Source organism: Trachymyrmex cornetzi, unplaced genomic scaffold (genome assembly GCF_001594075.2).
Source record: "Trachymyrmex cornetzi isolate Tcor2-1 unplaced genomic scaffold, Tcor1.1 scaffold509, whole genome shotgun sequence".
Taxonomy (NCBI): domain Eukaryota; kingdom Metazoa; phylum Arthropoda; class Insecta; order Hymenoptera; family Formicidae; genus Trachymyrmex; species Trachymyrmex cornetzi.
Genome location: NW_017299817.1, coordinates 981756 through 996750, shown reverse-complemented (window position 1 = coordinate 996750; position 14995 = coordinate 981756). Strand labels below are relative to the sequence as shown.

General features: G+C 32.5%; 4 protein-coding genes across 9 annotated transcripts in view; 2 read left to right on the top strand and 2 right to left on the bottom strand.

Annotated features, from left to right (window-relative positions):
* The first annotated feature begins 1877 nt into the window (after positions 1-1877).
* On the top strand, positions 1878-4161 carry Taf13 (TATA-box binding protein associated factor 13). 3 transcript variants are annotated; one of them, XM_018514504.1, is made up of 4 exons: positions 1879-2089; positions 2432-2669; positions 3056-3157; positions 3471-3539. In XM_018514504.1, exons 1-4 carry the CDS (start codon positions 2063-2065, stop codon positions 3476-3478), a joined length of 375 nt encoding a protein of 124 aa, XP_018370006.1. In that variant the 5' UTR covers positions 1879-2062; the 3' UTR covers positions 3479-3539. The 3 variants fall into 3 exon arrangements, with proteins under 3 accessions (XP_018370004.1, XP_018370006.1, XP_018370007.1); XM_018514505.1 differs by lacking the exon at positions 3471-3539 and adding an exon at positions 4092-4161 and having other exon boundaries at positions 1880-2089; XM_018514502.1 differs by lacking the exon at positions 3471-3539 and having other exon boundaries at positions 1878-2089; positions 3056-3439.
* Positions 3889-6255, bottom strand: Ppox (protoporphyrinogen oxidase). Of its 2 annotated transcripts, XM_018514501.1 has the most exons (3): positions 6222-6255; positions 4591-5744; positions 3889-4376 (listed from the first exon to the last, which is right to left on the bottom strand). In XM_018514501.1, the coding sequence occupies exons 2-3, from the start codon at positions 5707-5709 to the stop codon at positions 4053-4055; spliced, it is 1443 nt and encodes a 480-aa protein (XP_018370003.1). In that variant the 5' UTR covers positions 5710-5744; positions 6222-6255; the 3' UTR covers positions 3889-4052. The 2 variants fall into 2 exon arrangements, with proteins under 2 accessions (XP_018370003.1, XP_018370002.1); XM_018514500.1 differs by lacking the exon at positions 6222-6255 and having other exon boundaries at positions 4591-5857.
* Positions 6256-6870: 615 nt separating this feature from the next.
* Rchy1 (Ring finger and CHY zinc finger domain containing 1) lies at positions 6871-11583 on the top strand. Its single transcript, XM_018514506.1, is given in 5 exon segments — positions 6871-7774; positions 9228-9504; positions 9616-9917; positions 10008-10098; positions 10171-11583. Coding segments are annotated over 5 exon segments (1143 nt in total). The 5' UTR covers positions 6871-7357; the 3' UTR covers positions 10227-11583.
* Positions 11584-14247: 2664 nt separating this feature from the next.
* Myb (proto-oncogene like protein Myb) overlaps positions 14248-14995 on the bottom strand; it is a 49120-nt gene continuing 48372 nt past the window's right edge. For all 3 annotated transcript variants that reach the window (XM_018514541.1, XM_018514539.1, XM_018514540.1), the window contains exon 10: positions 14248-14994. In XM_018514541.1, the coding sequence (XP_018370043.1) occupies positions 14860-14994 (135 nt within the window). In that variant the 3' untranslated portion in view covers positions 14248-14859. The remainder of the gene's footprint in view (position 14995) is intronic.

Sequence of the window (14995 nt, the reverse complement as noted above, 5' to 3'; positions counted from 1 at the left end):
CCCCCCCCCCCCCCCTTGCTATTCGCCGCGCGCCATTTGGATACACTATTGCGTATAAAAAATATTCACGATTTATCCGATTATTCATATTTTAAATTTTGAGTTTGACAAACGGATATCGTGGTACATTTCGCGTTTTGCTTTGTGGCATCTCTGGCACTTGTTCAATCGTATTTTACTTGCAATGTAGTTATTTTAAACGTAATTAATAATTATTCGCGTGGGATATTTTTGATATTCCAACATTATGTCTCAATTTTCATTATTCTTTTTAACGTTTCGTATTTAAATAAAGATTAATAATATTCTATACATAAATTTATACATATAAGATACATGCAAATTTTCTTAATATTGCGAAACAATTTGCGCTAAATACAGCCTTGACGAAAAGTATTAATATTCTCTGGTGAATAGTCTTTATTGTACGGTTTTTGCTTTATTTCTTAGATTTGTTACGCACACAACTCGTCTACAGTAAGAGCAAAAAGTATTCGTACAAGGAAATTTTTTATAAAAAAGTCTTATTTGTAAAAAACATACATAAATTATGAGAAATTACAAATTAACAAAAAACTAATAAGTTTTTATAGACTCCTTAAATTAAAACAATTTAGAATAAGCATAAAACATACAGTACAAGCAATAGGAGTCAACGCTGCAGGTTATCAATTAGCGCAATTCTTCTTCATGTTAAACCCATACAGCACAGAAGATTGACGCAATATTGCTGTAATGTTGCAATATTGCAGATTGCAATGTAACATTGCAGAAATAGTACAGAAATGTAAATTAACAATTTGCCTGCAAAATGTCAGTAATATGCCTGTAATATTCCACAAACATCACAAAACTGTAATTCTTTCATTGTTACAATAATAATAATATAAAAATATAAGTTTTTACAATATTTATGTAGTACAGTCTTTTAGTTTAACAGCCGTTTTTATGATATAATAATAATTAATATAATCCATTTTATATTTAAATATAAAATTTATTTATCTATTATTTGACGGCCATTTTATTAGCTATATAATGTATTCATTGTATAAAATTGTTAATTAATGTTTATTTACTATAAATAAGATTTTTTTTATAAAAAATTTCCTTGTATACTTTTTGCTCTCACTATATATATAGAATACAGGAATTACAAATCACTGTTTTTATTTCCATTAGTATCATATTTTTAACTTAGTACTTAGAATTCAACAAATCTCACATTGTATATTGCATTGTTAATTTAAATATACAATTTACAGCAATATCCACTTTTTTGCGGTGCTCTTGATGGAAATAAATCGTACTACCCAGACAGCACAGAAATATTTATGATAAATATTTATTAATATTCATTTTTTGAAATGTTATATAGATATTTCATACATATTTTATATAAAGCTTTATTCAAAATATTATTAAAATATAGACTAAGTATTTTATGCAATATTTATGATAAATATAAATAAATATTTCTAGTAAGTATTTTTTATTTGGATTATAATGTCTCATTAAATATTTTTATAGCATTTACTAAAACTATTCTAATAAGTATTTCATAATATTTATAATAAATATTTATGATCTGTGCAATCTAAAACCACAAAAATATTTACAAAATATTTAAAATAAATCTTATAAATTTTTCTAAATATTTTGTAAATATTTTGTAAATATTGTGTGCTGTTTGGGTAGTGCGGTCTGCCGAATTCGCTATAATAGAAATTTCAACGATTTCAGCGATTTATTTGCATCAAAACACCGAAAAAAAAAAATGGATATTCTGTAGTTTACATCCACTTCTTCAGAGGCCAGTAGTGTGCGGGGGCATTTTGTGATTACAAGAAAAGGCTCTCAAGTCTCACTCATGTTTTCTCTCAGGTTTATTTCTGATGGTGATAAATCGTGAAATCGATTAATAGAATAATATTTATTTATATATTTAAGGGTAGGAAACATTAACAATAATTATGTGATTGGCTAAAACATAAAAGAGAAATACAAAGAACAAGCAACTAAAACTGTTGGAAGATTTTAAACTTAAATAACCTACAAAACGATGTCTGCAGAAGAAAATTTTGAACAGGTGTTTACATTTATTATTTTTCTTACATAAATTTAAGTTTCATTATTATATTTATGAACATAAATAATATTAAATACATTATAAATTTATAGTATAAATAGAACCGAGTACATTGTGAATTTCCTATGAAAACACTTTACTTTAATGTACATTATATGTTTTTCCGAATATAGTTTATAGATGATTAATTAAAAGAAGTAAATATATTTTTCCAAAAACAAAAGTCCATTCCGGGAACTTTATAATTTTATACAATACAATAATAAGTTCTTGTAAATAATTGGAAATCATTTATTACAATTATTTTTCTCGCTATATACTTATACTTGGCTATGTTGACAGTTTGAGGATGAAGAGACAGAAATTCCAATCGGCGGGACTCTGCCTGGAGGAAGAAAACGGCTCTTCTCCAAGGAACTGCGCTGCATGATGTATGGCTTCGGCGACGATCAAAATCCTTATACAGAAAGTGTCGACCTGTTGGAGGATTTGGTTATCGAATTCATAACAGAGATGACACATCGAGCCATGGAGATTGGACGCACAGGACGAGTTCAAGTAGAAGATATTGTATTTTTAGGTGAGAGAATTTTATATTTAATTCAAATTAAAAAATATTCTTAATCGTTGTGATAAAGAAGGTCGGATGCAATCCCCAGCTTTGTCTGTTTTACAGAATTCCATGCACTGTTTAACAAAGAAGTTTCATGATATATATATATTGTTAACTTCTTTTTATCTATTTTATTATATTGATTAGATGAAATATGAACAAAATAGCATTCAAGGTTAGATTCAATCCGACTTTTTTGGATATCTTGAGAATTCACCTTATTATAAAAGGATTAAGTACCTAAATATCTAAATAAATATGTAAATTCTAAGCTTTCTGTTTCTTATAGAGGAGATATTTTTAATATATTATTTTTTCCAGTTTATAATTTATTAATTTGTTTATATTTGCAGTAAGAAAGGATTCCAGGAAATATGCCAGAGTGAAAGATCTTTTAACAATGAACGAGGAACTTAAGAAAGCAAGAAAGGCTTTTGATGAGGTTAAATATGCAGGTACTGTCAAAGATTAAACATACGATTGTAATGTTATATCCATCAACGAATGTAAAATCTGAATGCGTATAAGTTTGTATTAATCTACTTGAATCATTTGTTTAATTAAGAGAATCTTTCAAGTCAGCATGTTCAATTTGCAAGTAGTATTAATGCAGTCTGTTTGGTTATATAATTGCTCTGCATATACATCTCGAGCAAAGCAATTGTTTTTGATTAATTACATTTATTGCTGGGATAACGTCGCTTTAGTTTGCAATAACATTATATAATTGTTTGCAGGCAGACACTTTATTATTATCTTTTGTTACAGATAAATAGCAAAATTTTTTTATGTTCCTAAATATAAACTTTAGCCATACAAAAAAAGCAGTAGATAGAGTAAATTTTTCAATAAATAAATGATAAAATATTAAAATAATTTTACACTACTGCAAAATATATTAATTGATAAGAACATAATAAAAAGGAGAAAACATTATTTTCGAGAAATGCCTTTTTTATATTATACAATAAAAAAAGTTTTTTTTGTTACCTCTTCGGAAAATTTTATACATATGGTTTATTTATACATTAATACTTTTAATAAAATTACGTTATGTTTCGTAGAATAACATACACTGTACGTTTAATACAAATATAACTCTTCGTAAAATATATTTTCGTATCGTATTTTCATTTTTGCACAACAAAATGTTTATTTACTATTATTATCATTTAAATTACGGACTGTTTCATCCAAAGATTATGTTTTTATTTTAACTTTGTAACATGATTTTTTTTGCATGGTTTGGTATGATTCAGCATGTACAGCGTTTGCATGTAGTTTTTCTTGATTTATTTTTTATGTACCGTTATTAGTTACCTACCATTTTCAAATCAAGTGATTCTGCAATTATTTTACAACATCACGAACGGCCTGTTTTGCTGACAGAATAACATCATTGAGTCCCACACCTTGATAAGAAGAACCGCACAGTGCCAGGGGAATATGGTGCGCGGAAATATAATCGTGGATGCGTTTTACACGGGCGTTATGACCCACGACGTGCTGCGGAATACAATTCTTGAGAATGGCAACGTTGTATGCGATTGGTTCCTCTTCGATTTGTAAGATATTCTTGGTGTGATTAATCGCCGTCGTTAACAATTGTTCCTCCGATGGATTTGGCCCGAAATATTTCTCGAACCATGCACCTCCCATCATCACCGTCAATACCTAAATCATAGTCAAATTTTATACGTTAATTTATTATCATTAAAAAATATTTTTTTTACATGTTACATAATTTATAATTCTCACAGTGTTGTATACATAAAAATAAAAGTTATATTAGAAATGAAGATCGAATCGTACTGTGAGTGGATTAACTAAAAAATTAACAGCCATATAAAAATGAGCAAACAGTAAAATTATTTTGAGATATGCATACTGTGGAAGATCCAGGGAATACGCAGGAGTCAAAGATTACACCTAGCAGAGGCAGATTTTCTTTTGGCGGTACGAGGAAGCCGAATGCTTGCAAAGGTAATACATCTCCCTGGAATTCAAGATTAACTACTCCGACCGTCACGGTAGGTATCGCTTTCAATTCCGCCGACAGTCTAGGATGCTGTTCTTGCAACAGCTCGGCCAAGTCCTTTGCGCATAAGCTCGAAATAACGCGTGAACATTCCTGAAGATCGCCATTAACCGACAGTTCTACGCGATCTGATTGAAATGTAAGTTTTTCACACTTTTTCTCAGTCTGTACCATCACTCCTCGACTCTTTACATAATCGGCTAGTGCCGAAGGTAATTGCTCGAGTCCTCCTTGTAAGCCCCACACCAGCCAATGTTCGTTTTGCGCTCTCTTCGCCAAGGTCGATGGTCTTGCTGCAAACTTTTCCACGTTATCCTTCGCTGTATTATCCTTGTCTTTCGATTTTGAAAAAAACTTTTTCAATTGTTTTACTACCAAGCCTTTCACTATAGAGCCATGTTTCTGTTCCGCCTCAAACAGTGATTTGAGTAGAAAATTTACGCTTATCTCGCGTGCGTCTCCTGCACAGATCCCACAGATCATAGGGCTGATCCAGTTATCCGCAATATCCTGGCCCAATCTCCTCTGAACGAAGCTGTGAATGCTCTCGTCCTCCTTAGATACTTTAGGAGCTCTCAAGTCCGTCCATATGCGGTTTATCAAGGGACGATCTAGTAGCGAGGATGTCTTGAAGATACCTTTTAAGGTATTTGGTAGAATATGCAATGCCTTATCCATGTAAATCAATCGATTCTTTGCCACAGAATGATTCAGATCGGCATGAATTAATTTGTCATTTAATTGCAGATCCTCTACCAAATTGAGGGTGTTTTTTCCAGGTAAACCAAATGCTCTTATAGTTCTTGGTCCTTGCTCGAAAATCGCTCCACTTGGTGAGCCTCTGCTACGTATCCACCCACCCAAGCGACTAGAAGCCTCCAGTAAAATGATAGACGAAAGTCTTGCATCGTTAACAGCATAATATGCTGCTGACAGCCCTGATATGCCACCTCCTAGTATTACTGTCATTTCAATGTTTCAATAGTCCAATTACTCCGATAAATCTTAATACAGTAATTAGCAGTCAGCACAACATTAGGTGATTAACAAATAGAATTTTACGGTATTTTATTATACAAATACATATTTATATGTAAATATTTATTATTGTAAAAAATAAGAAACAACTTTGTTTAAGTAAAGTAAACTCGTGCTAAATCATCTGTAGAATAATGATTTATTTAGTGCGTCTTGTAGAAGTGTTACTGAAAAAATAACAGAAACAACGAGAGAGAGAGAGAGAGAGAGAAAATAATTTTTATAAGGTTTTTAAAAAGGCGCTTTAGAGATAATAACTAAGGTTATGTTTAACAGGCAGAAACACGTGCGAAATGTGAGATCGCTCCTTTTAATTTATTATTGTGCTTATCTTTTTGCTTCGAATTTTCTATTTTCGCTCTCTTGGAATTAAATTTCTAAATGAAATACAATTGTTTCCTCTCTCAAATAAAACATTTTATAAAAAATCACAGCCACGGTACTTTTAAGACTTGTGTGACTGCCAGTCACTCTGCACTCTGCAGCGCATTTGATTCATCTGCTATCGAATATTTCCAGATACAAATTTTATTTATTTGTGCATCATGTCTCGCAGGTGCGTGACATTCCGATTAATTAGAAAAATAAGAGTGAAAAATATTGAAAGAAATATCAGTTTATCAAAAAATGTAATAGAATATCTATCCTTTGTGAGGGGAAAAACCGTATTATTAATAAACTCATACAAGTTTATTAAGTTTTGTGCTAAATAATCGATTGATATATACAATCTATATAGATATTCTTCTTTGTTAATATAATTTTAAATAAAACGTTTTATATAAAATTATATGTTATTTAAATTATATATTTAAATAATACTTTTTCAATGTAGTAATTTGAGTAATAATTTAATATCCTATCTTTTCATATCTTTCGATATTTAAAAAAATTTCAAGAAAAATCCGGGGAAGATAAAGGTTCTTTCCCGGAGATTTTAATTTCCCGGGAAAATAACACTAATAACTAATTCCAATAATCAATTAATCACGACGCACGAGTTGTACCTAGACGCGCAAAGTCACACAACGTCGGTGGACGTCGTGGACGTCGGCACGCACCCGTACGAGCGGGGATTGGTGGTCCCTGGAATTGACCATTGACTGACGTCGCCGCGTCGCCCGTTTCACGAGATGTTGCAACAGTAGTGTGAACAAACGTGAACGAACCAACAAACGTCAGCCAGCAAAGCAAACTCTGCACTCTATAGTGTGCATGGAGTGTGACAAGTGCGAGAATTGCTGTCTACACTCTACGAATCATTCCTCGCAAATCGACCTCGTTTTCTCGGAATCTTGCCGACGCTTCCCGCGCGCCGACCTTTAACTGGCCCTGAAGTCGAGTCGAGCCGAATTGCTCCGAGTATCCTCGTCGCGTGTTCTCCGAGGACACAGTGTACACGGTACTCTCGTTGATTCTCGTGATTTGATCGAGTTGGTCGACAAAAAGAATAAGAACGGAGACGACGAGGACAAGGACGAGAGGTGCGAAATGCACCGGCGTTAATCGACGGAAAGGTCGCGTTTTGGGTCGATGAGACCGAACGACGGGAAAGGGTAGCAGAATCAGGCACGTCGGTATGCAGAACAGCGACAGCGAGAAGACGCACACCGCCACGGAGCGCGACGACGAGGCGTCGAATAGCGACGGCGCCGCCGAGGAAGCCGTCGGAGATCGCGACGATGAGGCGCCGAGTCACGACGGCGCTGAGGAGACCTCCGCGGATCACGAGAGCGACGATCCGAATCGTGGCGAGGGCACCGTCGCGGAACCCACCGTCGACGACGAGGACCCGAATCGCGACACCGAACAAGTCGCTGACGTTACCGGCGCGGATCGCGATGATAGGGAGCGCAAGGATACGCGGAAGCCCGTGTCGAAGAAGGGAGACTGTGTTTGGACCATGTATCTCCCGTCCACCTCGGGGAAGGAGACGCTGGCCGTTTCAAACAATAATTACGGCTGCGAACACTACAAGCGAAAATCCAAATTCGTGGTAAGTTCGAGGATGATCTATAATGTTTCGTGATATCTTCGAGTAGATCATCAGGTGTTTATTTATAAAATCTAATAATTTAGCTCTTGTTAAATGTTAAAGAAATAGTCTTATATTGAATTTTACTCGCACTATCCTGGATTAGTAGACCTTTAAAAAAAAGGCACTTTATATAAAATATCACATTTGTACATCCAAATGTTGCGTCATAATATAATCAACTTTGACAATGAAACATAATACATGTATATTCTGTTAAATCATGTAATAATATCATTACTGGATGTCTAATTGTTTAAAATATTTACATGCTCTTATATATAACTTTGCGAAAAACTAATAATTTAGCTTGATAAATGTTTAAGAAATACACTGCCGGAAATTGAAATCCCAACACCATGAAGGAGTTGTGCTAGATGAATGAAAGTTACACAGAATGTTTGTTTACATGAGTTATTATATTGATATCTATTACAAGTGGAATGCCATTCCACAAGATGACATCCGACACCTCTACGATCGAATGCATGCACGTTTAGAGGCCTGCATTCAACATAGAGGTGACTACATGGGTATTAAGTCGGAATATACTTAGATCCAGTTTCACAACTGACGGTTAACTCTTAACCGAAGTTCAACTTATTCATTATCTCTTTTCAATTCTAGAATTGGAAAAAGATGAGAAATAAGTTGAACCTCGGTTAAGAGTTAACCGTGAGTGGTGAAACTGAGCCTTAATGTTTATATGGTGTTACACTCGTATCCTACAAATTGTGACCTTGTAATAGATATCAATAAAATAACTCATGTGAACAAACATTCTGTGTAACTTTCATTCATCTAGCACAACTCCTTCATGGTGTTGGGATTTCAATTTCCGGCAATGTAGTTTTATGGTGAATTTGTATCACTTGCATTATAATAGATTAGTACATATTAAAAAGGCTGCTCTATATAAAGTATCTATATATAGTGACATAATAACAATCAACTTCGACAATGAAATAATACATGTATATATACATGTTAAATAATGTAATCAATACTATTATTGAGAATTCGTTTAAAATATTTATATATACTTTTATATTTAACTTTACTAATTTCATGTATAACAACATTTATACACTAATCTAATGTAATGCAAGTGACCGAATTTGCTACTAAAAAGTCTAAAATTGGTTTTTATTGTGTATAGGATATAAAGCATTTCACTATAATTTTTTAAGAAAAGAATATTCTAATTTAAATGTCACTTAAATAGAGAGAATTCAAATGTTGAGTAATGTCTATTTTGATTTATGATTATTAACGATTAATCTTAAGAATCTTATCTTTTTATTTCCTTTTATATATATAAATTCTTATATGAATAATGAGTGTAATAATAATGAAAAATGTATATTTTGTTTCTTAATGAATTGGTTTTCTTTTCATATTTAATCTGTTACAGACTCCATGCTGCAATAAGGTGTATACCTGTCGGTTTTGTCACGACGAGCAAGAGGCACACACAGTGAATAGGAAAGAAGTTACAGAATTAATATGCGTTCTTTGCGATACTCGTCAACCTGTTCAAGCTACTTGTCAGAATTGTCATTGTCAATTTGGCAAATACACATGCTTAGAATGCAATCTTTTTGATGACGAGGATAAGAATCAGTATCATTGCGACGGATGCGGAATATGTAGAGTCGGTGGTCGTGACAAATTGTTTGCGTGATAAAAGTATTGTATATATTCTATTCGAAACAATCAAAACACGCAGAACAATAATTGAACGCTATTATTTATATTATATGCAGTTTATATTATATGCAGTTTGCAGTTATTATATAAACGTTAAATAAATTTTGTTTTGCAGTGCATAGAAAATGTATCCCATTCCAATTGTCCCGTGTGTCTGGAAGACATTCACACGAGTCGCATACCATGTCACATTCCCGATTGTGGACACCTGCTTCACCGTATGTGTTTTGAGGAATTATTAAACTCGGGACATTACGCTTGCCCGTCCTGTCAGGTGTCACTCTTAGACATGACGGATTTGTGGAAATATCTGGACGCGGAAGTGTCGCTGACACCAATGCCGGAGGAATATAACGACTGTAAAACCGATATCTTATGTAAAGACTGCCACGAGGTCAAATTTACTTCTTCATACATATATCCCAATTGCTGAGGCGTGGAAAATAATTAAGAGATATTAATGGCAAGATACCTGTTATTTTAGGAATCTACGGTAAAGTTTCACATCGTCGGATTGAAGTGCTTAAACTGTGGTAGCTACAATACCTGTAGGATAAAAGGTTCCCCTTGTTCAGGTGACGATCAATTGCTAATCGATTATTTTACACCCGTGGACGATTATGTGAATTTTCAATAATTTTACGCAGATCCCGATGCCCTGAATGAAGCAGCTGGTATTACAGAAGAGAAAGAGGGATCGTAAAACCAAAGTTCGGAATATTATCCGAAATTATCCAACGATCGTGGAAGGAATATACTATAGTAGTAATGATAGGAGAGTATTTGTATTTTAGAATTTTATCTTTATTTCATCTTTTTTGTAGCAAATTGCACTTTTTTTGCCTTCGTAGTACCTTTCGATCGAAAATAGTATTTTTTGTTTAACCGAAGTTAATATAGTAAAAATTAAATATCTGTTAAATGTGTGTGACCATTAATATTATCAAAACTAATACATAATATGCTTTCGATGAATGATTTTATGACACGCTATAGCACAATCACAGAGGTTCAGTATAATTTTGTTATAACATAATTATATTGGCAAAAATATTTCTACAAAATGGCTTGTTTATTAAATTACAACATCAACTGTTGTTTCCAACAATTGATGAAGCGATCAACATGAGAATATTTTGCAGATAATCCATTTTTGCGCACATTATGTTTACGAAGATGTCGATTTTTTATATTTTTATTGTTTTTATCTTATATAGACAGGATATTCCAGAATTATCGCGCAACATTTCAGGTATATTTGATAAATTCGTAGTCGAGTTTTGTAACAAAAATATGTTGATATATTTCATTTTGGTGTAATTTTTCAATTTCCAACAATAAATATTTTTGTAATTAAAGCTATACATTCCTTCTTGTAACTCAAAAGTAGCTGTGATTACTGCACATTCCTAGGAAAAAATTGAATCCAAATTGCTCCAAAATTATCGATGTAAATTCAGTGCGATAGATATTTGGATATTCTGCACATTTTCTACGTCTGGCCACATTTATTTTCAAAATAGCAACTGCATTAGTTAACTACTAATTATGCCTAAGAAAATAATTGTGAAATGGCACGTGTGTGTGTATATGTGTGTGTGTGTGTGTATGTGTTGAAAGATAAAAAAAATAATATGAAACATCTTCAAATTTTTCATATTAAGCAGTATAGCACGGTGTCACCCTATCGTGAGTAAAATTACATGCTCTACATATAACGTTGTTACACTAGTTTTTCATAAATCATATCTACAAAATCTATCATTAACAGTGAATAATAATTCATATATACCCAGCATCTTTGTCATATTAAAATATATGAACTGGCCTAATTGATTGTACTTTAACAACACGTTACACATAAGTCGACCATGTAGAAACAAGAATTAAGCCTGATAAATTTCCGTTCGTAAATCGGTTGGAAGTTTCCAGCTTTCCTTACACATTCTATTCTGTTTAGGAAAAGATCTCATTTAGTCGTAATCTAGTCGCAGAAGATTGAGCATATATTATTGCTCATATTATGATTTTTTTCGGTAAGGGTGAATGTTTTGTACAAATGGCTGCGTTTAAGAGAAAAAACAGTTTTGTAACTGTTGTAAAATTCTTTAGTATATTTGGTTTATATAATTTTATTCAAAATATATAGTATATGTAACGTATACTATATTATATCGAGTAAAATGTTCCTTGGAGAAGACGTAAAATAATTTAAAATATAGTCATAGATAGTGAAGAACTAAGCAAAACCAATCACATTAAAAAATTTTATAACAGTTGCAAAGCTGCTTTATCTGCAGTTATTGAATTCATTGGGTGGCACACACTACTGCAATAAAATATATCAATGTAGTGAATATAATTAGAGAAAAGTACTTTTCGTTGAATAATGCTAGGATATTACGTATGTATCAATGCATTTCGATGTGCATATATTGAATTCGCATTTCTCCCAAGAGAAGCATTTCTCTAGCAGCTAATATAATATTCACTTTTAATAAATCTATGTAATCTATTTTAGTGTAATTGTATACATATACAATATCTAGGTGGAATACTCGAACAATCATGGCATTAATTATGAATATGCTATCTTGTCATGTTTGATAAAAAATAATTTCTAATTACCAAATAGTTGCTGTCAAGTATAGCTCATACACTTTATGATCAACGGTCTAAAACATTCGGTAAGCATGACGGTTTTGTTTAAAGCTGAGATTTGATATAGTTTCGTGTAATTATTTCAAATCCTGAAAGTCAAATATCATTAAAGATGCAATTTTTCAAAATTTAAGCAAATCGATATCAGTAACTTCAACTTCATTCCATTTATCGCATTTTAGTGAATATTAGTAATATTTTAACGACATTGGCTGCGTTCAGCAGAACAACAGTTTTGCATCCGTTTTATGATTATCTGCTGAGATAGGACCATTCCTCTTGATCTAAAAGCATAACTCAATCAGCGCGAAGAAAACTTTCAACAATTGCAAAATAAACGTCCTACTGAACGCAGTCATTTTTAGTGATGTTTTAGTGATATTACAGTGATATTTTTAATAAATATTGAGCGGTCTTTAAAAATTTATAGGTTTTTTAAATATAAATGTTATAAAAATTAAACATACTTGGATGCAAAAGTATGAAATATTTTTTTATGCTGCTCGATATTATATTGTTATATTATGTTATATTGTTATAATTCCATACATTAGCAATTAATAATTGTCATATTCATTAATGTTTTTCATTTATTATACATATATATGTGTATGTGTACATATATATATATATATATATGTTTTTAGGAATGATATTAATGAATGATAATTATATTTAATTGTATAATATTGCTGTTCCATTGAAATAACTTTATTAATGTTAAATGTTTACCTGTTTAGGATCTATCAACAGGTTAAAGGCATCTTGCATTTGTGTCTAATCAGCATTAAAAAAACTTTGTGACACAGAACGATATACGTAGATTCTATTGTGATTATTATCACGATTTTATTATTCACTTGTAAATTAAATATGAATTACAAAGGCTCTTTGTACATAATGGTTGCAATAATGATTTTGTTTTATATTACGTATAATATACTACTGTGTATCAAATAAATCAGTTATAATTTTATTCTTTTAACTTTCCCATATAAAAGAGAGAGAAGAGAAAGAGAGGATGATAAGAAGTGGTACTTGTGTAAGAAAAACGCGTGTCTTAAGAAAAACATAAATAGTTTTTGTATATATCCGCGTTTATTCGCTCTTTCAGGTATCTGCATTCTCATAATGAAGAAATACTTTCAGGTATCTGCAAATCTCATAATGAAGAAATGGAAGCAGGATTGCTATTTTAAAGCGGATTTTGTTCTATGAAGGAATAATTTCCGTCTGCCAGATATCTCCCAGAACTCGCCTCTGGATGATAAATCAATGTCACGAAATAAATAACGATGTTTCATTATTGCCTAACGAGTTTAACTCATTTTCCCTCCGGTTTTGTAGACTGAAATCATTCTCTCACGGGACGGAGTTTGTAGGAAAAATTGTAAATAAAATTGCAAAATTATATATAGTATCCTACTTCTTATTATCCAATACGTGGACGCGAAAGATTTATTATTGTATTCGTGTTACACCTTGATGAAAACAGCGCGACAGAGTAAAATCAATAAAGTGCAACAACCCCATAATCTCAGATGGAAATTCGGCTGCACTGTGGCTTTCATATACGTTACGTGTAAGCGAATTCAACAAATTGCACTCGACGCGTCCAAAATTATCGACGGTATCTACAACGACGCATAACTTCGTACAACGACGAGAAATCATCTTAACCCTACAATGCGCACACGGGTTAAATTTGTATAGAATCTAATCTCTCTTTTGTCTTTTATACAGAACTAATTTATTAATTCACATTTTCAGTACTCTTTCGATAGTACCTATTCAGAAGTGGATCCAGGAATCCAACTTGAAAAAGAAAACTATAGCATATATAAAATTGGATATATATATATATATACATATATATATATATACATACATATATATACATATATGCACATATATACATATAAATATATGAGATGTATACGTATCTCAAGTGATATATTACATACGTATGCTATATATTTGTATGTACGTAATGGACATATGATTTATTAGCAGCTTATATTTATTTTTTACATATAAACTGTACTTATAAATATCTCCAAAAAGCAACCACAAAATATAGAACAATCTTACAAAGCGACATAATGTTTATATTTTGCAAATCGTGAAACAGCTACTTCTTCGCTCTACCTCATATGTTGTTATGTACATAATTTTTTCACAAGAAGAGGCAAAATGATTTACTTTTTCTAGCGCCCTCTAATTCCGAAAATAAATCGTGAATTCATTCAGTATACTTTTTTGTCGAAACGAATACGTGGTTGGAAACGCAAATTTTATTTTAAAAAAAGAATATTCGAGAGATAGAGAGGAAAGTATCCATTTCCATTAGATCCACACCTGATTCAGTCACCATCCAGAACCTGCCCGAAAGAATAATATTTATTTCCGTTATGTTTTCTTCAAAGTCCCTCTTTGTTACCCAGCGCAGTGTAGAGTTGATCCACGCACATCGAGGTCAACCGATCGAATTCGTCGCTTAATTTACCTCTCGAATTCATAGCGCGTGAAATAACCGATAGTGATCGTGCATTCCTGAAACGGAACGGCCTTACATCTTCATCTACGACTAGTTTAATGACAATTCTTCTTTTGTACCACAAAGTGCGACCGAGCGCCGGTATTCCACTTTTCACATTCCTTTTCCTTTTTTTTCTTCAGAAATTCAAAGAACGTGGGCGCAACGGCAGATATCCATGATTGTTTAGAAAGCGTCGAGCGGCGCGAGTCATGTCAAGCTGGTCCCGGGTACGACCACACGCCACCGTTATCCATTGTGCTTCCAACTGTGCC

Excerpts from the sequence above, each read along its gene's own strand:
- Taf13 (XM_018514502.1), top strand. The coding sequence starts at position 2,063 with ATGTCTGCAGAAGAAAATTTTGAACAG. Across the intron at positions 2,090-2,431 it reads CAGAAGAAAATTTTGAACAG|TTTGAGGATGAAGAGACAGA; the intron begins GTGTTTACATTT and ends CTATGTTGACAG. Across the intron at positions 2,670-3,055 it reads AGAAGATATTGTATTTTTAG|TAAGAAAGGATTCCAGGAAA; the intron begins GTGAGAGAATTT and ends TTATATTTGCAG.
- Ppox (XM_018514501.1), bottom strand. The coding sequence starts at position 5,709 with ATGACAGTAATACTAGGAGGTGGCATATCAGGGCTGTCAGCAGCATAT. Across the intron at positions 4,377-4,590 it reads TATTCCCTGGATCTTCCACA|GTATTGACGGTGATGATGGG; the intron begins GTATGCATATCT and ends ACTATGATTTAG.